This window comes from Meleagris gallopavo, chromosome 3 (genome assembly GCF_905368555.1).
Source record: "Meleagris gallopavo chromosome 3, MGAL_WU_HG_1.1, whole genome shotgun sequence".
NCBI lineage: Eukaryota > Metazoa > Chordata > Aves > Galliformes > Phasianidae > Meleagris > Meleagris gallopavo.
In genome coordinates, this window is record NC_139406.1 from 60,645,178 (window position 1) to 60,672,083 (window position 26,906).

A 26,906-nucleotide genomic window follows, 5' to 3' on the forward strand; every position below is an offset into this window, starting at 1 on the left:
TAACCTGGTACATAGATGCTTTATTTCTGACATTAATATGGTCTGCCTTGTATGTGAGATTCTCTTACATAAAAGTTTGTAGTACAACAAAAACTAAGATAAACAAGGTGTTTGTTGTACATTATGTCAAACCTTAAAACAAAACAAAAAAAAAAATGAGTAATATGTATTTAGTTTTCATGCAAGTTTGGCTGCTGCATGTGGTCTACTTACAAACTGAAAGAAATGCAAATGCACACAACATTCAAAAAATAATAAAAGATGCCCGACATCAAAGATTAAAACCTTCTTGCTAAAGAAACAAAATAGGAGTTAACTAGATGATCCAACCAATACCAAACCAAATTAATACTACTTATAATAAACCTATGCTTAAACTCAGAATAGGGAGCTTTTGTGATACCATTTCTGCTGAAATATATCATCCGTATTCTGGATATTCGTTCTCTTTAAAGAAGTTCTTTAGTCTTTGGAGAATTAAATGCAGTCTCCAGCATAAAATGTTTTTGTTAAATCCACTGTGGTAATGTACACCTAAATTTAGTACTGCCAAGAATTCCAGTTCCTTCCTCTTGGATCTCACTGGTGAGTAATCTTGGCATAAAGGATCTTTTCTGATCCCATTAGGTATAGGATTCCCCTCTGTCCACCTCCTTAAAATTTTGGTCTGAATTAAAAACTGCTAAAAATGTTTATGCCTACTACTATCATAGCCAGGTGAATATTTAATATTTAAGATAAAATAAAAAACTCTTAAAAATAAGGATTGTATAAGCTCTGAGATGTTTAAAAAAGTTAAATAACCAATTACTTTCTTTGTGTCGACTCATCATGTGTTAAAATTCCCCACCAATAAATTATTCTCTACCATCTTTGATATCAAAATGATAGGAATACTTTCCACACCCTGCATAGTACTGGTTGATCTCATTAAGTTAACTAGAGAACCTGACATCATTTTTGTAATTTTACGTACAGTGCATATGATGCTCGCTCTTTCCATCTCTCATAGCAGCAAGCCGATTCTGCCACCATCTGTAGCAGCACACCCGGGAGTGGAGAGGAAGAGTGTCTGAATCATAAATAGCTAAAACTACAGTGTACAGTTCTATTTACCTGTCAGTATTTGTTGATAACACACCATTGCCATTTGCTAGAAATTAACTACATAAGAATTTCTACAACAAAACCAAATGCAAACATTCCTTCAAAAAGAAAAAGTCAAAATAAGTGCAAATACCTAAAATAGGCAACTAAAGCAACTGTTGTGACCTGTATACTTTTAAATAAGGACCAAGATTTTCATAAATAAAAGAGCGTTCTTTGCTCTTCAAACATTTAGTAAGTATATAATGGTCAAACTTAAGTGCAGATACAACTGTTTTGAGATCCAAGGTGCCAAGTTTCTTTAAAATAATAATAATAATAATAATAAGGTATAAAATGCATTAGTTTTTAGTACCTATGCAGGACAAAGTACTTCTAGGTCACATAAAGGACCATAGCCTTCTTTTCTAAATATATTAAAACAAGGTTGGGAGGAGTTGATGTATATTGCAGGTATACCTTGTAACTATTTTGTAGACCAACATGATTTAAGGGGTATAGTGCAATCTTTCTGTAGATGTAACGTACAGTACAGATTTGTACACTTCAGCTCTGTCACTCTTCTGCTATACCATACTTTAAAGGTTTAAACTTGTCCTTTTTTCGTTTCAGCTGTTTTAACAGGAAACAACGTTGGCTTCTAAACAACCTGCATACATATAAATATCTACATTTAAGCTTTAAAATGAAAATAAATTATAAAAAGACTCCTTTCCAATTTACAGATTTTTCCTTGTTACTACACACTGTACAATACATTCAACAATCATCTCATTTTGAGATTTATGAAGAAAATACTGATGCTTTACACCAAAACCTAATTCACCCCTCTCTGCCTACTTCTAGTACCATTTGCAAATAAATATATTTAACACTGTAGTTAATTTCACTGTTTTGCAGCATACCAAAAAATTAGTAGTGCAACTTTCTATCCTTCCTTTATACGCCTCTCCATTGTGTTTCTTTACATACTAGGAAAATGCTACATAAGCAAAAGCAAATTCAGTCATGTATGTTGTTGTTCATTCAGAAACCAGTAACAACCTATGAACCTACTCTATACACTAGCAGAAAAAAAGCAATGCAAGTCAAAAAAATAAATATGAAAAATAGACCTAAAAACTGTATGTTGAGTATGTACTGCAATGCTCTTTGATGTTCTTTATAGTATTTAAAGGTGTTACTTTTTTAATATTTAAGAAATGCATTGCAGAACTGTTTGTACTATCCCTTTGTAGAGAATACAGGAGTTTTGTGTTCATTCTTTGTCAGTCAAGAGAAGAAAGGAAGCTTTAAGAAAGTCTGAAGGTTTCCCTTAGCATACTGTCTCAAAGTAAAGACTTAATTCACGAGTATTGTGCTGGCATCTCCTTTAACACTGAGTCCATTTCAATAGAAAGAGATGGTTGTCAGTTGCAGTGCCCATCACAGTATCAGAGCCCTCGAAGTGTTACTGGTAGCTGTGTATGTGTTCAGATATCTTCTTGCTTGTTCAGTCATGATAAGCTGATCTTCTGTTTTTCCATAAACAACAGCTTCCCAATCATAATTTGGCTGCATAAAACAAAATTCAATTTAAAAGATTATTCTTTTAACAAAAATATTTCTTCTTTAGAATTAAGCAAATCTCTTGTAGCCTTCTAGAGTAGTAATAAATTATGAAATTCTATCAATACTGTATTTCACTGGGAAGGATTTGTCTTCTGCAAGACTTGTGACAAAGCTCCTTCATCGTCCCATAAATCCACCTCACCAGCAGTGAGCTATAACATACCAAAAAAATGCTCTTAAAAACAGATTTGTTCAGCAATTGAAACACAAAAGGGTAGTTAATTAAGTTGTCTTTTTTGATATATTCTCCTTTAAATATGCTAAGCTCAACAAGAAGCAAAAAGCATTATTGACAGCTGTCTGGGTGACATCAAGGAAGGCAAAAGAGTTTGGCAGCTGAAAAAAATACTGTAAAGGACTTAAATAAACCAAGCTGACAGCTGTGCAAGGACAGCCAGACATGGTAAAGGCATCAGAAGCAAAAACAATGAATGGAAGAGCCACTTGTCCTGCTTATTCCAGGAAGCAAATCCTGCACGTTTACATGAGTCACTGAATCTCAAACTGATTTCTAGTAGCTCTAAATCAGAACTGACACTAGCAGACTGTAGCATAAGGAAGTATTGAAGATTCTCATTTGTGCAGGAGGGAGAAAAACTCATCTGAAATCACAGAGAAAATCAGCCATTTGAATTTCACTATTAATTTAGCATAACCTTGATTCATGGAAGGCCCCCGTGATTAGAACTAGAAAACTGAAATCCCCTGGGGAAGGAAGGAAAAGAGAAAGATGGTTCAATGAGAATACTGGTGAGTACAGTACGACTGAGTCCCCTTTCAAGCATTCTGAAGTGCATAGTTCTCAGCCAGGCAGACACACTGACTTTAGTACAGTCACAGCATTTAATAATTCTTTTTTGGAATTGCACAGTTATGTGATGTTTATTCTTTCTTATCATTAAAATCTTATCTTCTTATCATTAAAAAGGATCAGCAAATAATATCATTGTCTTTGTACTTAAAAGCACCTCATTGTTATAATGGTATAATGGTTGAAAAATGGAAGATAAGGGTCCAAGTGCCCCGTCTTCCTATTTTTTAACTTTTAGAATTTATTCAGATAAGTAAATGTTCTGAGAAGGCAGAAAAACTATACATTAACTTCTATGGGACAAAAGTATAGGTGCCAAATCAGGTCAAAGAGAATCTCTCCCAAAACCTGGTGGTCAAAACACACACCCAAAAACTAGATTCCACTATCAGAGCTAAGAAACAGTTTAAATAGTATGGAAAATACAGAGTTGCAGAACAGGCACGTTGCAAGAACAATTATCAAACAGAACCTGTGGATTAATTCTGCTTAACAAATCCCACTGGAGTTATTATGAAGTGAACACTGAACAAAACCAAGAAACTTAGATGCTATGGAGATTTAGTTTCCAACAAGTCAGTGCTGCAAGCTTTCTTAGCGCTTGACTTCTTCAAACCTATCTTGTAAGTCTCTGCTATCCTGGTTTTATGATGTGTACACATTTAAATGTTAGAAGACACTCAGTTTGAACATCTGGGTTGTATTTAAAGAACTTAGGTATAAATAAACACTTTGTGGACATATGACCAACTTATGAAAAATAAGGATAATGGAAACACTGATCAAAATTAGAAAGCTCAATAGAACAGTTCCAGACAGACATTAGAACAAGACTGAAACAAACAAACAAAAAAAAGAAAAAGAAATTGTTAAATAGTTAACCTGCTAACCAAACTAAAAGAATAGTTTGAAACCAGACCTGAAGGGATTTCTCCAGTTTGACATTTTTTGAAGAACATGCATTCAGTTTCTTCTTAATTACTGCATTTGCTTTGTTTGATGAATTTGTGTCTTGGTTTTCTGATGTCAAGTTACATCTGTTGTCGTGTATTTCCAACAATGGTATCATTAATAAAGATGTAGTATATGCATTTTCTGACTATAAATAAAAAAAGGATAGGGAACGTGAATAGTAATTAGTATTTCATAAAAATACTATTCAACTGCTGTGATCAGAGAAGTCAAAATGTAAAGAAAGCAAATAGTACCAGATAGACCCTAAGAAAAAAGCTGAAAGGAAAAGTGATGAACACTATGTAAGTGAACTGGCTTGGTGTACACTACAACTCATAGTCAATTCTGACGATTAGCGTCCAGTGTGATTTCAGCATTACTGAGTAGACTGAGTAGACAGTTTCTCTATCCTATATGGAGCCAGGCTACAGCTGGTGATATTTTGTTAAGAGCAAGACTTTATCAAGTGCTAACTACAGAACAGTGCTAAAGAAAAAAGCTTGTAATTCAGTTCTAGTTGAAGCCTTGTGAAAGTAAGGACAAGGGGATTAGAGTAAAAACCAACCCTAACCCTAACCCTAACCCCCCCTCAAAAAACAAACAAACAAAAAATACCCAGCCCATGGAATCCTAGAATGGTCTGGGTTGAAAAGGACCTCAAAGACCACCTAGTTTCAACTTTCCTGCCATGGGCAGGGCCAACCACCAGACCAGGTTGCCCAGAGCCACATCCAGCCTGGTCTTGAATGCCTCCAGGGATGGGGCATCCACAACCTCTTTGGGCAACCTGTTCCAGTGCATCACCACCCTCTGTGTGAAAAACTTCCTCCTAATATCTAATCTAAACCTCCCCTGTCTTGGTTTAAAACCATTTCCCCTTGTCCTATCGCTATCCACCTTCATAACCAGCCGTTTCCCTTCCTGTTTATATGCTGCCTTCAAGTAGTGGAAGGCCACAATGAGGTCTCCCCGGAGCCTCCTCTTCTTCAAGCTAAATAAGTCTGGTTCCTTCAATCTTTCTTCATAGGAGAGGTGCACCAGCCAACCAATTCTTTATCCATTGAACAGTCCATCCTTCAAATCCACATCTCTCCAATTTAGAGAGAAGGATGTGGTGAGGAACCATGTCAAATTCTTTACAGAAATCCAGGTGGATGACATCTGTTGCCCTTTCCCTGTCCACCAGTGCTCTCATTCCATCACAGAAGGCCACCAGATTGGTCAGGCAAGATCTGCCCTTAGTAAAGCCATGCTGGCTGTCTCAGATCACCTCTTCATTTCGTATGTGCCTTAACATGGTAACCAGAAGGATCTGCTCCATGATCTTCTTCCCAGGCACAGAGGTGAGGCTCACCGGCCTATAGCGCCTCGAGTCTTCCTTTCTCCCTTTGTTAAAAATGGCAGTAATGTTTCCCTTTTTCCAGTCACCCGGGACTTCACCAGGCACCATGATTTTTCAAATTTGATAGAGAGCAGCTCAGCAACCTCGCCATCTCTTTCAGAACCCTAGGATGGATATCATCTGGCCCGATGGGACTCACATATATTCAGTTTCATAAGGAGGACTCGGACTTGTTTCACTGCTTCAGTGGGATGCAATCCACTCCTCTCACCCACACCTAGAGGGCTGGGGTCCTGGCAGACATGGGGAGCCTGACCGCCAGTGAAAACCAAGGCAAAGCACTTACTGAGCACCTCAGCTTTTTCCATATTTGAGGAAGCCACTGCTCTGTTCTCATCTGTCAGAGGGGGAACACTCTCCTTGGCCTGTCTCCTCCTGCGTATGTACCTGTAGAACCCCTTCTTGTTATTTTTCACATCTCTTGCCAAGTTCAGCTCTATCTGTGCCTCGGCTTTCCTAACCCTATCTCTACACATGCAGACAACGCCCTATATTTTTCCCAGGCTACAAAACCCTGCTCCCACTTCCTGTACATTTCTCCCTTTTCCCTCAGTTTCAGCTGCAGGTTTCTGCTCAACCATGCCAGTTGCCTGTCTCCTCTGCTCAATTTCTTCTGCTGCCATAATAGTATCAAGGAAAGAACTGTTTTAAGAACTGAAATAAGCACTGGATTGACCATTCCATAGATGAGTTCTATATGCTAATAGAATTTTTGGAAACAAAGAAAAACATCCAGCTTTACTACAGCAATGCAGAAGAAAGGTGTATGGCAGTTCTAGAGAATAAAATTAGATGAGAACAACTGTGACAAAAGTATTTGCTTACAAAAACACTCCATTAAAATGTGTTAAACTACCTTTGTATATTTATTCTACCTTGGACCTTACTCCTAGCTGACCTCCCCATAGAGGCACAATTTCCACTTAAGACATTTTAAAATCAGATATCACCAGCATCTCTCCTCCTAGCAGAGCACTCCTACTGCACCAGCACCTGTCTGTCACTGGAAAGGAAGGAAAGTGATTCCTCCCAATCCACTGCAGCAGTACATAACGGTGTACCTCATTTTTAGCTTAATAACCTGAGCATAAGTGAAGGACAATACAGCATGCCATAACAAGACATTACTAAGAGAACACTCAGTATTTTATTTCTGTTTTGAACAACTGCAGCTATGAGCAATACTCACAAGAAGAGCGATGTTTTGGGGGGAAGCAAGGAATTTCCACTAGGTGGCAGAGCACCTAAGACCTAATAGACACAAAGGCTCATGGTGGAGTCTGAGGCATTTAAGAAGGGAATTTAGACAACTAGCTACAATAATCAGAAAGGGGTATGTCTTAAGCACATGTTGTTGTAGGTACTTAAACAGGGCTTAACACCTGATCAAGATTCATAAACATTTACTCTCATAATTAAACACCCGTGTGCATTATTATAATATTTATATTAATTTCCCCACAGACTACAAGACTAAAGATCAAGCTATTTAGTTATTCTATTGGAATAATATTAGGCTACTTTTTAAAGGAATGCAGGACCAAGGTAGCCTCATATCTGGACTTCTGATGTCTTGATCACTGAGGAAGAGATATTCAGATTGTTTCAGGAAGAGAAATGTCACCAACTTTATCTCCTACGTGGCTGATATTTCTTATTATATTTCCTATTATATTAAATGGGAAAAGGAAAAACGTGCTGCCTAGTATGCAAGTAGGTATTCTCGTATCACGTCTACCAGAATGTCTAGCATGCAAAACACAGCTGTAAACATCATCTACTTGGTTTAGAGAGCTTCAGTGTGCCATATGTGCTGAAGTTCACAGTTAACTAGCATGGAAAGCAGCTATGCTACAAAACACTGCTAAGCATCCACACCACTCAAAATTTCCTGCTTCTGTGCCCTGAAGGCCTGAAAGGAAGAATTAACCAATGGAAGCCCAATGTTCAAGTACTGCTTAAGTACTCAAAGTAATATTTCAAAATAAAAGAGTGATTCTCACTTCATAGATTTATGAATCTAACCTCAAACCAAACTCTTGTAGCTGTTACAGTGAAAGACATTCATTCTACATTCATATTGCATTAATATTAATACCTACCTGTACATCCAAGCCACTGTCTTCTGTGAAGAGCTGGGCACCAAGCTCTTCTTTTTCCCATGCATCCAGGACCAGTGATTTTCTGACTTTTTTGGAAGAATTGTGCTGCAATAAATGTTTTACAGAGAAGGATTGTAAAATATTATTTAAAAGCTGTTACTGCCTAGCTGAAATTATTATTATGAAGTTACCTCCTGCTTGCAGCTTTTATACACAGAGTCATCTTCCTCCTTGAGAAATATATCTGTTCCAGTTTCCTCTTTCAAAACTTCCCTAATGTCTTCCTCCAAGAAGGCAAGTGGTTGTGACTAAGTTTATTAAAAATTAGAGGAGAAAATACAGGAAGTCCATTAGCTGCTAGTTCTTACCACTTTTTAGTTTTGCCAAATAAGAGATCTTGCAAAACATAGCAGAGAAAGGATTTAAGCTACTGTTACTAAGGATCAACATTTCAAGGCTATTCATGTTACTCCAAGTTATTTCTATCCAGATAAAACACATACATGCACACAGTGCCTCAAAAACAAAAACCCACCCAGTTAGTTAGCATTGAAGAAGACATGCAAACTATTCGTTCACATTTTTAGCAATAGCTATTCATTGACAAAAGGAATACAAACTCCTTATATATATGAAGTACATACAAACACACACATGTACACACATGTATGGACACAAACATACTAAAAACTATATTATTGAAGCACAACTCTTGTTAGGAAAGGAATTTATATTAGTCTTAACACAAATCTTTGAATAAGACATCGATAGTCCTCAGTACAGTACAGAATTTCACAGAAGCCATACAGATGGCTCCTTTGTGTACCAACAGGAGAAGAATTCCCTTAAGCCTTCAAAATTTGATTTTGAACAGGAGGTTAACAGTGGACAGAAACAGTCATGCCAAACCGCTCCATTTGCATAGTGAGAGACTGTGAATCTATAGGGTAACACAGATGGTGCCAAGCCCTGTGGCAAAGTCTGAGCTACCTTCTGTGTTAGCAAAAAAAAAGTAGTCAATATACATTGGCTGGAATTTTTTCAGAACTTGAAAAGCATGTGTCTACTGAATTCCAAAAGTTATTATGCATTAACATACCTAAGCTAGGTTAAGAAGGAAGCAAAAATTGGATTACTTGAAAAAAATGTAACATTATTCATAGTCAACCAAAAAGAAGTCTTCTGTCACTGCCAGAAGAATCAAAGGAGTCACAAATTGCTAAATTAAGGTTTTGTTTTTAGGATGAAGAAAATTCTAGGCTTCGCTCAAGTAAACTAAGAAGAGTAGAATACTTCTAAGCATCTTCCCATCCAAAAGAGCTCAGAATACTAGCATGCTGTGGTAAACATCAAGTTTCAGTTCTAACTGTGTTGAAGAACCAAAACCAGAAAACAACGTAGCTCTTACATGGCCCAGAAGATCCAAAGATAGCACATTTTTTCAAGTTAAATGTGAATATTGCTTAAAATGAAGCAGTCGTTCATATTCAGTTGCACCAGATTGCTGTCAGTAGGTTATCTGACTGAAGAATCCATCCACTCTCTCACTTATGATTCTTCTTTTCGAAAATCAGAACGCTAAAATATTAAAACTAAATTCTCAGACACTGATGATACCACCTAGTAGGAGGCACATTGTTAACATGGCTACATCAATTTAAATTAACTGACAAACGTAGAAGCAATATTTTAGTCTTTGTCAGTATTCCTAGATTTACAGGTACTGAACACCATCCAAAAACGCAATGCCTCCATACTACACTGAAAGTCTACAGTCTGTCCAGCATAAAAAATCTGAAATGTTTTATCTACAGCCTAGCAATTCTGCAGGATAGTGCTGAAATTCACTGAAACGTTAGCATTGTTAGAAGAAGCTTACAAAGATCACGCTAGGGCTTACAACATCTAAAAAATAAGGGAGTATTTATAATTTAAATAACAAGAAAATAAATTACGTCATCACATACCGTAAGTTTGAGAGGGCCATACTTTTTTTCCTGAGCAGCCAAAGCATTTTTAAAAGGAGTTGGTGTCCTTGGTGTTGAACCCAACAGAGATCTTCTAATTGTGGGAGTCCGAAAACTATTAAACATAGAAAACTGTTCACATGTGTTTAAATATTTTATGAACAGTAATTTCATAAAATGAGTCTGCAAGCCAAACATTTTAAAATACCTTAAGTCACACAATAGATATCACCATCATTAATCATTAAGTATTACAATCACAATAATAGTACCCAAGCTATATAAAAAATTGAAATTAATTTCTGCTTTTAAAAAAGGAAAAAAATTAACTGAGTACAAGTCACTGTTAAGTTAAATAGAAGGCCAGTTTATGTTAGCATACAAACATTTAAGTGTTGCAGTTTCTAAAACTCATTCATAGCGTGTCTATAGGTAGAACGGTTTCTCAACATTTAGAAAAAACTTGATTTTATTTAAGCAACACCAAGAGATGCTTAATGCAATAATCCTACCCTGCATTTTCCTTTTGATCTGTTGGTGTCGTTTCCTTGTGTAGAGGAGTTGTAATAAGAACTTTCTGCCCACAGATTGGCGTTGATGTAAATGCAGGATTTTCAAGGTTAAATTGTTCATTTCCAGCGCAAGTGTTGAAAAACTAAGCAAACAAAGCAGAAAGGGATCACTGTATCAAGCATTAAGATCCGTATGCATATCAGACGGGTTTTCACTGAGAAATTCCAATAAACTGGTTTTGATTTATACACCAAGATATTTGCATATTAATCACTCAAACTTCTTAAAATCCCTACTGCTTGTATATGTTTAAGAGACAATAGGCCTTTATCTACAATTGCTTGCATGATTAAGGGTGATCCGAGCTGCAAGTCCCCCACTGAAACAGTCAGTCTTCAAAACAAAGAAAATCTGTTATTTTAACATTTCTTGATAGATCTACCCAAAACACATGTTTTAAGAAGTCTTTGGACGTATTTGTTTAGGTTGCAATGCACTACTAGGGAAGAAAGTACTTATAATTTATAACCCAGCCACTGTAGTCTTCCTACTTAGCCACATTTAAAAATAAACTCACCTGTGATGGAGAAAATGGTAGTGTTTTCACTGGTGTGTGCTTTAGTGCGACACTGATGGCATCATTACACAAGCCATCATTCAGTTCATTAACTGGCGATTGCCCAACACGCAATCTCTTCTTCTTTCTTAGGATAGCAGGAGGAGTGCTATATTTAGTTACATTTGGAGTGGTTGGAAAAACCGCCTCTTCCTCACCACTGATGCTACTGTGTTTTTTGCCATCAAGCATGACACTGACATTAAACTGGCACTCTGCAGCCCGTTCGTTGTGTTGAATCCGCATTAGTTTTAATGGAGCTGGCTTGACAGGAGATGCAATAGCCTCTGAAAGGTCAAAACTGGTGACGTCACTCCAAGCTAAAGGATCCTATGAGGCAAGATACAAAACACTCAAACACTAGCAGGTTTATCTAAGATTATTTCACAACAACTAAGCCAATTTTACACAACTTTCTTCCTCACAGCTTATGTAATGAAAAATTACACTCCATGTACCTTACAAACAAGACTAAAACACAAAACATTTTAAAACAAGCAATAAAACAAATCACTTAGTATAAGTGAAACTACAGCCAAGTGCAGTATAAGGTAATTTAAAAAATATCTTACACTAATTAAGCTCTGATGTCCCTAAATAACTTTTTCTTTTCTTAAAAATAGCATGAATGCAGACTTACTGATTCAATAAGCTCTAGTGTCTCTGCAAATTCAGGAATGGTTTGTAGAGATGATAACACTGCATTTGCTTCCACTGCCAAATACTTAGTGGGTGAATTCTGCTGAACGGATGTGCCCTGGGTCTCATCAATGCTGTAGAACTCACTTGTTTGTTCCCCAAGGCTATTTAGTGTATTAGGCACACAGTCTTCCATAACAAAACTTCCAGACCAGCTAGGTAAGCTTCCAGCTTGCTAAAAGGTTTGAAAAAATGTTTTGAGCTTATTCAGCTTAGAAGTTGAGCAAAGTCAATCATTAAGCAAGGGAGAAAAAGAGTTGAATGTGGAAAGACTAAACATAACTATTAATTTTACTTTTTCAAACACTATCTGTTCACATTAATGCAGTTAGTATTCTCCTTATATTAACACAGTAAACATTCTCAATTGTCAGATTTTTATCAAAACTCTCATTCATGTCTTATACACTGATAATTAAGGAATGTATTGGAAGCCATCTGTGATGCAAGTTTCCTGTTTTTTCAACATCATCTTAATATAAATTCATTTTCACTAAAGAACAGGATTCCCTTTAAGATCAGAAACTCTAGAAGATTAAATGCTCCCAGTATGATAAGAGATTTTTAATGAAGATTCTACACTAATAATTTGCTTTCTTTCTAAATGGTTACCCTATTTTAGTACATTGCTTAGTGCTCAAGAAACAGATTTTTGTTTGGACTAAATCTAGAAGAAGAGTTTATTCTACTCCACAAGCAGAACATTACACCATTTCAAGAGAATTGCCGGGAATAGCTCTACCACATAAAAACAGTGGTTCACCTGTAAACTAAATTAGCGATCAGTAAGGTTGAGTTCTTCTGATGTTGCTCCCTGCCCTTTGTTCTTGAGGAAATGTCTATCACGTGCAAGCTTCTCACACTCAATTGAAGTTTATGAAAGTTTTGTACAGTGCAAATTTATATATTGCTTGACATGTCTAAATATGGATATTAAGTACTGCAAACACACACAAAAGTTTGACAGAAATATAAGGCATCTTTCACTTTTCTGTCAAACAGCTGATTGGCATTGCTGATTTACAGAACTGAATTGCAGGGACATGAACAAGCATGTGCTAACTTTTGAAAGGGATTAAAATCATGCTCTTAAATTAGGAACAACTGTCAAACTGCAGGTCATATTTCTGCTGCTTTTACAGTTTAGAAAATTGTGTTTTGCCTCAATTCAATATATAGACTTTAACTGATCGACAGCTTCCATTTTAAAAGGTCAAAAAAAAAAAAATGCAAATCCAAACATTCACGTCTACATTTCTGAAGATTAGTCTCAGTAAAGTCTGCTGAAATATTTATAGAAATGTACAGTCCTTACAGATGATAATCGTTTTCTTCTGATTTCGTTCTCGGCTGACATGAGCAGCAATTCAAGTTCCTTTATTTTCTTTTCTTTGTCAGGATCATCATCAATAAATGACTGCTGAAAATTTTAAGAAAGAACCTATTACTATTTTCCACTTTTACTACCCCTCCACAGCAAGGATTCCACATTATATTTAAGATACATTTTTACCAGCAATCTGTTGGAGCAAAGCTGTACCAACTGAATCATATTGGGTAACACGGTACTCATGTGCAAGCAAAACAAGTCTAGAAATTTACAGGAGAAGGATCTGATGTTGTATTATACAAGTTACTATTCTAATATAGGTTCTAAGATAATCTATAAATGCTAAGTATAGCACTCTTAAACTAACAGTCACTCAGTTTCATCTTTCACAGAGGTAACAATATTGCCATCTTTGTAAATGTGTTTGTGTTTTCATGCATTTCCTACAATTTTGAATAATTCGGTTTTTTCCTCACAGTGTAAGAAAGCATTTCAAATCAACATTTGCAGACAAAGTATGTAGACAATCAGAAACTATCAGAAATGTAAACTTGTTGGAGGACTTAAAGGAGCAGAAAATATCTTATTTCTTCATAAAACAATCCAACGTCAGATGCTACGCAAAGCTTTGTTATGATTTGTATTCTTTTAACACACCTAGCACAAGCAAAATATTTTTTTTCCCATTCTCAAAGTTATTGTTTTACTAATTTCAAATTCACAAGAACTCTTCCAGGAAGTTATGCTATAAGCCCAGATCACAGAATAGAAGGGGTTGAAAGGGACCTCTGGAGATTATCTAGTCCAGTCCATCTAGTCTGCAATACACAAGCAATTTCAAATACATTGGCAGTAAACCAGTAAAACAACAAGCAAAAAGACACATTGGTTGTTTTCCCTCTCTGCTTTTGTTTTGTTTTGCTGTGTTTTTGTGTTTTGTTTTTTTTGTTTTTTTTTTTTTTTCCACACTTGACAGTTGCTCAATACTTTGGTATTTAGAATACTGCAAAACAGCACCTTCAACTCACAGATCATGTCTTTAAATCTCACAGGAGCCAACTAATTCTAACACGTTACAATTTTAACCTAAATATTTAGGTAATAACTAGGATTTAAACCATACTTTTGTCAGAAATGAGCACAACTGTTTTATTAACATACTACATGCAGAACTAACTTTTTATGCCCTTCATTGTCACCTTACAAAGCTTTCCCAAGGAGAGAAAAGAGACTAAAGCAAACAAGCTGACTTTCAGCACTGGTATTTGTAAAGACAGCTCCTTTTTTTCTACCTAGAACTACAAATCAAGTCAGAAGATCTACTTGCAGAGGAACATACATAAATTTAGATGAATGATAAAGACTTAGAGATAGTTTGAAGTTACCAGTTTACTCCTCGTTTTACGGTACAATACATAGTACACTCTCATTTACAATACCCAATAAGAATTTACCTGAACTAAGTTGGCAGATGCAGAAGCATGTTCTATACAGCTGTCTTCTGGTGAGGCATACTGGTACACTGGGATCTAAAAGAAACACATCATTTTAAATACCCTTAACAAAGTAGTCTATAAAATCAGTTCTATTTTATCATACATAAAATATTTACCATAGTTTAGAAATCCTAACTTACCACAACATTTAATAGATCTTCACTCTCACAGATGAGTTTCTAGTTCCAAACCAAATATACAATTTGAAACTGGGAAACGCTAATTATTCTGAATTTAGAACTTACATGTGTCTGAACAGGGATGTAAAATTGATTCTGAGTGTGCAAGTGTTCCATAGTCACACAGGGTTTTTGCGGAAGTGTGGATGAACCAGATCTTTCAGAACTAGACTTTGTACCATCTTGTAGATATCCTTCCTGTTCCACCTTTCTTCGCATTGTTGAATTCCAATGATTTTTAATTGAATTATCAGTCCTAAAATGAAAGCGTACAACAATAACTGGTTTCCATATCTCAGAACATTTAAAATACAGCATTGATCGTGGGGTCTGCGCACATAAGTTAATCCAAGGCCTCAAATCCAGAAACTCTAGTAACTTTGATTGGAAGTTCTATTTACAAGCGTGTTAGGTATTTTCCAAAGAACTACTAGAAAGCTGCCTTTTCCAAAACTTCCTTCCACTTAATTTTGAGGCTGCAGGACGTTACTAGTAGCAAAAGAGAAGGCTTTGTTTCTGGTAACTATTATAGGTGAGAACCTCAAATCTTTGGATCAACTTCTATCACTAGACCACCTATGCCCTGTGATACTGAATTTGCAGAACTTCAAGCTGACATTTGGCCTACTGTCCTGCAGTGTGATAAATACCACCCACAGTGCTCTTATCATTCAAACTCATCTTTTCTTAAGTGACAGCATGCATTCACAGCACTAAATCTGTGTGCAGCTTTGTGGAAAGTACCAATGCTTCGTAGTGTCACCTCGTGCAGGGAAAGCAGGCATGGCCAAAGACAAATACCTACTGCCACTCCTACGGCAAGGAAAGGCCCACAGCTTGACAAGCGTGGTGAAATCACTTAATACAAGGCAAAAAGAGGATTAATGCAGTGGTCTAAAATACTAGTACCATTACTACTAGCATTAAAGAGGTATGCATAAATAAAACTGGCTTTACGTTGCATCCTTCACATGAGCTCAGCTCCAAGGTGCATTCCTCCTTTTCATTACACTACTATTAGACTCTTCACCAGTCTCCCAGGTCTATTTGTCTACAGGGATGAGTTCCATCTTGAATTTGCTTTCAGTGGATGTGACTAAATTAGGAATGCCTCTGTGCTTATAACTCACCCTCCCTCCCTGAAATTCTATTCAGATTCAATGCATTCCCATTCCTCCAAATTATTTCCTGAAATTTGTGATTTCAGTGCTTAATCAAAGTGTAAAAACTTCTAGACATACATTACAAAGGACTCTTTCTCTTAACAGAACAGGTGCCGACATTTCCTATGCACAGCTAGAAAGTAACTTCCTGAATGCACACACTACATTCAGAGAGAAGCATAATACTGAATTATTAACAGTACGAGGCTAAAATTTTATTTCATTAAAGTTTTTAATACACTAAAATCTTATTTTCTACAAGCATGTAAGTTGGCAATCATACTTGAAAGCTAAGAACAGTCCATAAAATTCATTCTTAACTTGGAAACCATAGAGTGACCAACAAGCTTTGTACCACATAAGTATTGCACAAGATCTTAAGGAAAAAGACTTTGATATTGAGTCATAGGATGTTAACGCATTCTTCCACTGTTACCTGCATGTACTCTCTTCAGCTCTGAAAAATTTTTTTGGTTTTTTGAAATTAGAAGAATTGTAAATAGTCAGAAGAATTTTGAAAGAATGCTACAGGGTGCTAGAATTCCTCCTCTGCTTTTTCTGGCTTTTTAAGAATACATAATCATATGCAAAAATATTCAATGATACAGATTTCACTATTTATCAAGATAGAGATGTAACAGCAGATTAACTCTGACAAGCAAATCACACTGAAAAGAAGTTTGTAATGACTGTTTTTCATATTGCAATAGCTAACATAAATAGAGTTGAAAAGCACCTTCCGGGAAGCAGCTTTGCTATTTCAGCCCATCGGTTTCCCAAACGTTTGTGAGCTTCATAGATTACTCTGTCTTCTTCTTCTGTCCACGAAGACTTTTTTACCTCAGGGTTGAGATGGTTATGCCATCTCTCTCTGCACTGCTTGCCTATTCTTCCTTTCAGGTGTTTTGCAATTAGAGACCAGCGCTTTGGACCATACTTTTGAACTAATTCAATAACCTGGAACACAGATGGATGTATGTTATAATTTCAAATCCTACCATTTCCTATCAAAAAAAAAAAAAAAAAGAGAGAAAACAGGTGAAGTCCCATATTAGAAAAGGATTATAATAGTCAATTTGATAAAACATATGACCTAAGGAAGTAGACAGTAAAATGGGTTTAATTTCTTTAAATTATTTATTAACTCCAAATTCACTGGGTTTAGAATATAAGTGCATACTGATGAAAGTACTGATGAAAGCAAATGTTTGGAAGCTACAGAATTCCTATCATCCATTGCATAAACTGATATTGAGGAATTTGAAAAAGGAAGCTGTGAAGATGTCTGGTTCAACCTTTTTCAAAAGCATCAGCATGAAAAAAAAAAAAAAAAGAATTTTCACTCTCAACCCATTTCTACAGTCTTTTGGTTGTATTGTTTGGTTTTAAAACATACTCAAAGTTTTTCCTTAAAAAGACTAATGAAAACTGTTAAATAATGGATTAGGCAGGTCATATTCAGAATTTGACAAATATTAGTTTTAAACAGTGGGAATAAGCAGTCAATTCAAAATACAGTATGTGAAAGCTAAAAGTGCATCTCTCTAAAGGGAGGCTGGGTTTTGCAGGCAAGAAGCTGTGGTGTAGATTAATGGAAGTGTGGAAAACGAATCCAACACACCATTATTAGCTTCTTTAATAGCAGAGCATGAAACAATTTCCCTCAGCTCCAATCCCTTTAAGTATGGTGGGTTTGAGAAACAGAAGATGTAAATGAGATCTTTGATGCCATAAAGAGATCTCTTCTGCACAGTGAGCTAGAGTTCAGCTAGCAGCCTGAGCAAAGGGAAATGAAACACTTGAGTAGACCAGACACTCCATCTGCTTAAGAGCAGCTGCATTTTTTTTCCTTCACAAACAGCGTAGCGCAATGTAATTCACTATGTCACGTGATGTATGAGACGTCATGTGTGGGGTTCAAGCCTAAGAAAGAGGTAAACACTTTTAGCAGTCATATTTTGATTTTATTACAGTAAAAAAGTACAGTATCAATTAGTGCTCATTACCCTCTGATCTTCTTCTTTAGTCCAAGGACCTTTAATCAGTTCTGGGTTTAGTACCTTCTGCCATCGATGCTGGCACTGAAAGTCTGAACGGTTCTGAAATAGAAGACCAGAGCAGTTGGTAAACTTTTAAATAACACAAGACAATAAACATTAGTTAGCCAGAACTCTAAACTTATTTAGGATTAAATTAAAATCTGGATAAGTTTTAAAATAAAAGTTCTCCCTTATTATTTCTTCCTTGCAAGAACATTTCTGTAAAAAAGGATTAAAAAAGGAACTTTACACAAAGTTCTAGTCTGATTGCAATGGTAATTGAGTTAGCAACTTAATTTCCTTTAAAGAAAAACTTAGTTATTTCATCCTACTCCACACCTTTTCTGAACTTTAAGCAATTTACATGCTTTTGACATCAATGTTTTTCCCCATATGGACTACTGATCAAAGAAATACTACTTCTTTCAAGGAAATATTTTTCTAAGCCTGAAATGTATGCGTTCTCAATTTTTCACTACAGCATCAAGGAAAAGAGATTTATATCAAGTTTAGCTAACACACTGATTAAACAATGTGGCTTTTTCTGATCAGCTTCGAAGATCTTCTGAAATACTGTTCCCAGTTATGAAAGAGAAGATTTCACTTTACCTCCTAAAAAGCACCTGCAAGAAAGTTTGGGATTACCAGGACATTGGCTAGATCCCTAAAAATATACAGATAAGAGCCTGATCCAGTACAGTACAGGAGCATGCCTTTTATGATGCTAGGACACAGTAATTTGCTGCCTTCAGTGCAAGCTACTGGATTGCAAGTACTGATTTTAAAGCATTACCACGCTAACAAAAAGCTAAACAAGAGGCAGTTTGCAGACCACAAAAGGCACCATTACATCTAAAATTACCATAATAATTTCAAGTTAATCACAAATAAACATTATGGATTTAAAAGCACGCTGGAATTAATTTATTATAAACACATCATTTGCTAGCAAAGATGAGCTGTAAAAGATAGACTTTCAATATATGCTAGTTGTTCCCATCTTCGGTGGGAGAAAAATTTTGAAGTTGGAGCCTTGTAGTATTCTTACCTTCAGTTTCTGAAATCATGACATTTGGAGTAGAGAAGCAAAACAAAGTCATTTCATTGTGGCTTTAGCCACAGTAAATTGAGGGAGAACAAACACAGGTTGTATTTTCTCCCCCTTGAGAGTCACCTTTCAGCATTCTTCACTTCTATTTGGGCAGAATTGAAGGGAAGGTTTATTTGTGCCCAGAACAAAAATAAAATAGTTCTAAAAGCATGCTGGTAACTCAGTTGGTCTTCCTAGATAAAGAGCGTCAGTAACAAAGTGCTACTCATGCCAATCCCTATTATTTGGCATTGTAATTTGAACATAGCAACAGGTTGCCTGGAGAGGCTGTGGAGTCTCCATCCATGGAGATATTTAAGACCTGATTGAATACAGTCAGTCAGGGCTGGCTGCCCAGGACTTGCCCCAGCTGACTGTGCTTGAGCAGGGGGCTCAGACCAGATGATCCAACCTCAGTAGTTCTGTTATGGGCAGTCAGATCCTCCGTGTATGTTTCCCATGATAGCTGAGGAATCTTTTTTCAGCCTCACTTGGGCACAGCTGAACAACAGATTTTTGTCTCAAGAAGCATTTTTTTCAGCTGCAAAACTTTTTATGAAATCAAAATGTCAGATAAATGCAACTCCATTCTGCGCTTATAGATTTGTATTAAAAAAAATGGTGTCAGTGTTTGATATTATCCCTTCTGCCCTTCATTCATTTTGCTTTTATTTTTGTTTTCTTGGTAGGGGACAATGTACATGTAAGAAATAGTGAATTACTTACAAACTTCTTAAGTTCACAAGCCTTAAGTTTATAAACATAAGCTCAAGATCTTTGCCATCTGAGAAAAATAGTCTGTAGAAGCACACTGCATAAATACTATGAGAACAAAGAAATGTTACAGTATTTGAGTTCAAGTTGACTTCTACCCATTCACACTGGAATTTCATGTAACCATATTACTCCACTCAATATTATAGGAACCAAAAACAGGGTCTTGATTTTTAAATTTCTAACATTCGAATACTCTGTACCACTTCTTGGTAGTGATTTCAGCTTTAATAAATTCTAACCATGTTTTTATATTATGTATTTCTACAACATTTAATCAGAATAGAGTCATCATCCATTTTGTTGCAAGCTTTTTCTACCAGTGCAGCTCATACAGCTGATGAGTCATTTAGCAATTGAATTGACAGCTCCTTTACTCATTCCAGTTGTCTGCCAGAACAGAACATTTAGAAAATTATAATAGTAAACTTTCAAAAAAATGTGCTAAGGTTCCATTAGAAACAACTGAAGATATCACTGAGTGATTTACATTTAATAGGGAAGCTGACATCCCTATAACAAGAGCAATGAAAAATAAAACAGAAACATACAAATACCATTTCCTAAAGTGCTAGGAAATCAATCCTGCTCCTTTGAAGCATCTTCCAGGTGCAATCCACTTTCCTACCTGCTTCACAAGCAAATAGTGAACTGTGGATGCAATCACCACTAGGGAAACAACCCCTGGAAAATTAGAATATATTCTACAATGAAAGCAAATACCAAGTGTGAATTTAAATGAAAAAAACATACACTTTAAAATCGATGACTTAAGTCATTTCAGTTCATAATTTGAGCCCCAAGTTTGCCGATATCTGAACTAGAATTCACATCCAAATTACAAGCATCCTTTAAAACTAGGCTTTTCTGGTTTGTTTCACCTCAACTCCAAACTAAACATATGATCAAAGTAAACAAAGATCAGAAGGAAACTTAATTGAAACAAAAATTCAACTTACTTGTAGATGACTAGCAATGAAAGCCCAATCGTCTGTACCATTTTGTTCCACCAGCTTCTTCAGCTTTTCATCCTGTTAAGACAATCTCAGCCAATAAGTATTATAAGCTATCCCAATACTAAAGAATAACACCTTTCAATATCCAGCCAATATGAAATAGGAAGGAAATGCATGCCAAAAAAAAAAAAAATCACCTCATCACGTGTCCATTTCACCCTGTTACATATCTTCTTCAAGCTTCTTTGCTGTGAGACTTCATAGTCATGATCTGCATATTGAAAGTCATCATCTTCTTCACTGCTGAGTACAAGAGAGTGAAGAATTGGAAATAAACAACTCTGACTAATTTATTCTAACTACTTGTAGTTTTCTCCATAATCATTACATATCCTAACATAACAAATGAGGTTCTCATGAACATAAGACCTGCCTCTAGTAGCAACTTCATAATCACTATGTCAAAGGAACAGAATTAGTTTGAATTTCCAGGTCATATACCAGGATACAGACATAATTCCTTCCAAGGGAAGATGCAAGTTTAAAGCAAAAGCTGTTAAGATCATCTTTTTGTAACACATTTGTGAATCTTTATTTAAAAATAAAAAGCATAAAATGGAAAGGATCACTAGTCTGAAAAAGATCTATTCATGGTCCACCATCGTAATTCCTGCAACAAACACACCAAGGATACCAAAGAATTCAGTGTCAGCTTGAGTTTAAGTGGCCTCCTGCCTTGAGTATCGCCTCAGTGTTCACAGAATGGCCAAGGTTGGAAGGACCTTGAGAATCATGAATCTCCAACCCCCCTGACACGACCACCCATTTAATACTAGACCAGGCTGCCCAGGGCCCCATCCAATCTGGCCTTGAACATCTCCAGGGACAGGGCATCCATAACCTCTCTGGGCAGCCTGTTCCAGCACCTCACCACTCTCTCTGTAAAGAAATTCCCCCTGACATCCAACCTAAGTCTCCCCTCCCTCAACTGAAAACCATTTCCCCTTGTCCTGCAGTTATCAACCCTTTCAAAGGGTTGATTCCCCTCCTGTTTGTAGGCTCCCTTTAGATACTGAAAGGCTGCAATCAGGTGACCCCTGTTCAGCCTTCTTTTCTCCAGGCTGAACAAGCCCAGCTCCCTCAGCCTGTCTTCGTACGGGAGGTGCTCCAGTCCCCTGATCACCTCTGTGGCTCTCCTCTGGACCCCCTCCAACAGCTCCCTCTTTCTTGCACTGGGGGCTCCAAACCTGGACACAGTACTCCAGATGGGGCCTCACAAGAGCAGAGTAGAGGGGGACAATCACCTCCCTCTCCCTGCTGACAACCCCTCTTTTGATGCAGTTACAGATCTGGTGTTACAGATACAAATCACAGCTCTGAAGACAGAAACACCGCAGCAAGAAATCAGTACAGTATGTGCACTGACCTCCTGTGGAAAGAGTCAAAGGGGCGGGAAACCTGGTAATGTTTGCAGCTCCATGTAGGTCATGCTCCATCTACTGGAGATATCCATACTTCACAGCCTTGATAAACAAAGCCTCTCAAATAGGAAGCACAGGGAAACGCTTCATGGAAACAACACTTAAACTTACACGTCAGTGATTCATGCTAGACAGCACTAATTTAAACAGGCAAGGAAACCTAGGCCTAGCAGCAGGAAGGGCAGCTCCTCTGCGTTAGTTACAGCAAAGACACAGAGGAGACACACATCTAGTTATGCAGCCTTAATTATAGTGAGTTTCACCCATTTTGTTATCAATATAAAGCACAATATCACAAGTTCATATTCAGAACTAAATTTATCTTCTCAGTTGAGAAATGTATTATTGCCTCCCTCTCCCCCCTCAATCAAAGATAAATAAATCTCTTCTCAGAAATGAAGCAAACCTGTGTTGGTGTCCTAAGAACTATTAGATGGCAGAGCTCTGAAATAATTTCTAGAACCCACAGTTCACCCACCAGCCAAGTGTGTCTGTCAGTTATTCCACATGAAATGAACACCTCTACCGCTAACACGAGCACACAGCCATTTAAGAAGAGCGCTGCTTACCTGAAAGCATTACTACAGGATAGGACGTGCCCAACTCCTGCAAAGCCAGAGCATTCAGTGTGGCTTCTACACCCTATGCTGTACCGCAGGAAGATTTTCCTGATTTAACACCATGAGGCAGGTTTTAATAAACTTTGTGCAGACAATAAAACACAAGACAGTCAGCTTGTCTAAAGATTAATATCCTTATTCACACCTCTTGAATAAAAAGCTGGAAGTCCATTTAAAAAAAAAAAGATTATAAGAGTTTTCCATTAAATATCTTAGGACTTAAGAAAACGAGGTTTAGGAGCACAAGCAACAATTTTTTTTTTTTTTTTTTTTTTTTTTTTTTCCCTTCCCACAGGCTCTTGACCAACTTCAGGAGCATATCCCGGTATTATAATCCTATTTCATACCATCCAATCTACTTATAACCAAAGATTTGGTCTTGCAGTTCAGCCCACTGTCACCAGCACCTCCCCGCTCAATCAGTACGCAACAACCAGATTCAAGAAGTGAGTCTCAGGTTATGAGAAAAGCCACAGAGATTTTAAAATAATATATATAATAATAATATATATAATAATAATTTAAAAAAATGGAGCTAGAGGTAGCTGAAAACCTTGCACTCGCAGTTCTGGAGCCAGTGCACTCTGCAGGCAGTGAGCTCACTTACACCTGGCTCAGCACAGGGAACTGCTGCATCATTGGTCTTGTGCTGAGCGGGACACAGGATTATAAAACCAACACAGAGGGACGTTTGGGGATTGCTGTGATTCCAACTGGGGACAAAAGATTTTTCTAAGATTTTAGATCGTTCACCTGGCAACTCACAGCAGCTGTGAAAGTGGACTTAAACACGGCATGGATAGAACACAGCCACCAAGTTCCATCAAATGAGTAACTGGAACAATGAAGCGTTCCACGAGCTACATGCGGGCCACCTTTAAATATCTCTTACCTTGAAACTTCTTTTATTTGGTAATTCTTACTTGAAAAAACAATAAAACTACTTCCCAACGCAATAAAATTAAAAAAAAAATCAACCAAAGAACCAATTGTAGTTTAAGAAAATTAAACTTCATTCCATTTAGTGCAAAAAAATTATAGTTTCTTTTCACACAACACTTCAGCCTTTGACCTTGAAATCACCTTATGGGAATTCGGAACTACACTGGTTTACTCTGGGCTTATCATCACCATTCACTACCATAGCGCTCTTCTGGAGCTACAGGTCTCTAACCAGAGGCTCCTCTGCTACCACAGCTAGTTTTATTTTCTGTTATGACATCAAAGCCCTTCACGCTCCTGACAGACAGTACAAGCTGAAGCTTTGTAAAGATGAAACTGCAGTTTGCAGGAGTGCAGCTGAAGGTATCTTGCTACAGAACGCGTGCTATGAGCAACAAAAACACTCCCTGACCTGGCTCCTGCAGACCCAAGGCTCTGCCATCAAAGCCTTCAGCGCACCACTGCTCCTTACACAACAAGCACTCCAAAGTATCGCCTTCTTGGTTCAGCTGCGGTTTTTCAGAAGAAAAGTATCTGCCAGAGAAACTATCTGCGACTTTGAGAACGGCACCAGCTCAATGGGAGCACTGCAGCAGCTCCGGATAGCAGACACACGTAACTGTTGCTGCCCACTGAGCATCCTTTCCTTTCCCGGTCCTCGTTCTCCTTTTACGTCGCTTTATCACTTTTTCAAAAAGCGATTTTCTATTTAGGACAGGAGCAATAAAGTACTTCTGCCAGACCCACGTTTGAATTCAAAGCGAAGACACACCCATCTCCATATCAGTAAACAACAAACGTATCAGAGCCATCTGCGGCAGCTGCCGAAGCCCCCGAGGAAAGCTCTCCCCCAGGAAGGCTTCGGGCTGCGAAAAAGCACCCGAGGACGCTTACTGCCCCAGCACAAGGGGATGACCGCCGAGGGAAGCGCCCAGGCTGTAGGGGGGGAGGGCCGAGAGGGGGGAGACAGGCGGGGGGCACCTGCGTGGGGAGGGGGGCGGCACCCGGCGCCGGGAGGGAGGGGGGAGGCGGGGACGGCTCCTGGCAGCGCTCCGGGCCGGGCGGCGCCGCGCACTCACCTGCGCGGTCTCTTGGCCATCCTCGGGTCGCAGCATAGGGGGGGCCGCCAGGGCAGCGGAGCGCCCCAGCCCCCGCCCGAGCTCCTCGCCCCGCAACCGCCGAGCTCGGGCCGGGCGGGGGGAGGAGAGGGGCGGCGGCGGCCGAAGGAGACTTCGAGTTCCCGGGACGGTTCCCTCCCGCCCGCGGAACTCCGCGGCATCCGCAGCGCGCTGCCAGCCGCCCTCAGCCCCGGCCCGGCCCGGGCGCGTCAGGCATGGCTCGGCCGGGCCCTGCCCGCAAGGACGGGGCGCGCAGCGGCCCCTCTCCCGCCCCTCTCCTGTCAGAGTCGCCGCGGGCTGCGGCGGTGCCTTCCCGCCCCGAGCCGCCGCCCGGTCTCTCTTCGCCTCGCCTCACCCCGGCCCGCCCGCAGCCGCCAGCCACCCCCCCCTGCGGCCCCGACGCGCCGCCACCGCCACACTTCGCGGCGGACTCGGTCAGTGCTGCCGAATCTCGCGCCCAGCCTCCTTCCCGAGCCACCGTTTGAATCTGCGCAGGCGGACTGCCGCCCCATTGGCTGCCGCCGCCGCACGCGACATGGGCGCAGGCGGGGCCAGGGGGAGGCGGGGCCGCGCGAATCCTCGCGCCAGCCCGAGGCGGGGGTGGAGAGGAAGGCGGAGCGGCGGTGCGGGCGCGTAACGGGGCCGCGAGGCCGCTCCTAACGCTTGCCGCCGCCGCCGCCGCCGCCGTCTGGTAACGCCCGCCCCGCGCGGACAGGGCCAGCGCAGCCCCCGCAGGCCGGTGGAGACGGTTAACCGCTGTCGAGAGGGAAAAAAACCGTCGCGGTCTTGCGGAGAAAAATCAAGCCTCCTTCGAGCCGGAATCGAACCAGCGACCTAAGGATTCCCGCGGGCGGCGCCTCTACAGTCCTCCGCTCTACCAGCTGAGCTATCGAAGGGAACTGGCAGCTGTTGCCGTTCCGCCCCTCACAGCTTGGCGGGCTCGGCGAAACGCGGCCTGCAAGTCTTCATTTCTTGTGAGGAGAGAGACTGTGGGGCCAGTTACAGTCACACTACTTTTGAAGAGCACTTATTAATAAAACAGTGCTTTTCATGCACCACATGAGAAGCAGTTGCCACCCAAAAAAGTGAAAAGCCACACAATACCACACATACTTGCATACCATACTCTTTGCCAACCTGCGCTTTCTCCTGGCACATGCAGCCCAAAGTGTGAAATTTGTGAAAATTATAAGGGAGAGATCCTGACCCCACAGCATTCCCCAGGTGTGAGGCGTTGCTACAGACAAGGACACACTTGCACAGCAGGCACTGCTTGCTTGGAGAGAATCACTCACCAGAACAAACTTCTGCATCCCAAAACACGGTGTTAAACAATACCCCCAGAGCTGACTGGTCCTGGAGGCATCTGCATCTCACAGGCCTGGCGAGAGGAGATTGTTGAGACCTACAAAACCTCTGATTCTTGAATACCCATCTGCTGCACAGGGCCCTGGGCACCTCCTGCAGGAGTGGGTATGCACAAGATGGGCCAGAAAAACCCTTCGTCCTCTTCCTAAAGTTGTGTGGGGCAAACCAAGTGTATAATGGTTCTTTTTTTTTTTTTTCTTTTTTTTTTTTTTTTTTGTCCCAAGAGCAAATAAAAATGCAGGCAACAGTGTCTGCTCCTAGAGAGGAAGCAGTGAAGTTCCCACTTCCAAGGCATCCCCTCTGCTGCTGACCAATGATGGATCAAGGTAGGGATACAGGAGCAGCCCTTGGCAGCCCTGTGAGGAGCACAGTCTCCACAACAAGTACAAGGACACTAAAATTAATAAAGTGCCCTCCTGTTTTTATCTCCTCTGAAACACTGATGCCCTGTGGTTCCACATGCACTTGAGAAGAGAGAACTGAGAAATGCGGGTTCAATCATGCCCAGCCATCCCACTTGTTGGGTGGCTGCTCTAACCACTACCCACTTATATATTAAAAAAGGAAG

The 26,906-nt window shown here is 39.2% G+C and overlaps 1 protein-coding gene and 1 non-coding gene across 5 annotated transcripts; both read right to left on the reverse strand.

The window, feature by feature from the left end:
* Positions 1–25,729, reverse strand: MYBL1 (MYB proto-oncogene like 1). 4 transcript variants are annotated; one of them, XM_085221205.1, is made up of 16 exons: positions 24,932–25,729; positions 21,007–21,112; positions 20,813–20,884; positions 17,957–18,049; positions 16,687–16,907; positions 14,854–15,043; positions 14,567–14,641; positions 13,098–13,202; positions 11,724–11,957; positions 11,045–11,413; positions 10,467–10,609; positions 9,955–10,048; positions 8,179–8,295; positions 7,988–8,092; positions 4,449–4,628; positions 1–2,661 (listed from the first exon to the last, which is right to left on the reverse strand). In XM_085221205.1, exons 1-16 carry the CDS (start codon positions 25,129–25,131, stop codon positions 2,533–2,535), a joined length of 2,433 nt encoding a protein of 810 aa, XP_085077331.1. In that variant the 5' UTR covers positions 25,132–25,729; the 3' UTR covers positions 1–2,532. The 4 variants fall into 4 exon arrangements, with proteins under 4 accessions (XP_085077331.1, XP_085077330.1, XP_085077329.1 ...); XM_085221204.1 differs by having other exon boundaries at positions 9,955–10,069; positions 13,098–13,199; positions 24,932–25,724; XM_085221203.1 differs by having other exon boundaries at positions 9,955–10,069; positions 21,007–21,109; positions 24,932–25,723.
* Positions 25,730–25,776: 47 nt separating this feature from the next.
* TRNAY-GUA (transfer RNA tyrosine (anticodon GUA)) lies at positions 25,777–25,866 on the reverse strand. Its single transcript is given in 2 exon segments — positions 25,777–25,812; positions 25,830–25,866. It is a non-coding gene; the product is annotated as a tRNA-Tyr (tRNA).
* Positions 25,867–26,906: the final 1,040 nt, after the last annotated feature.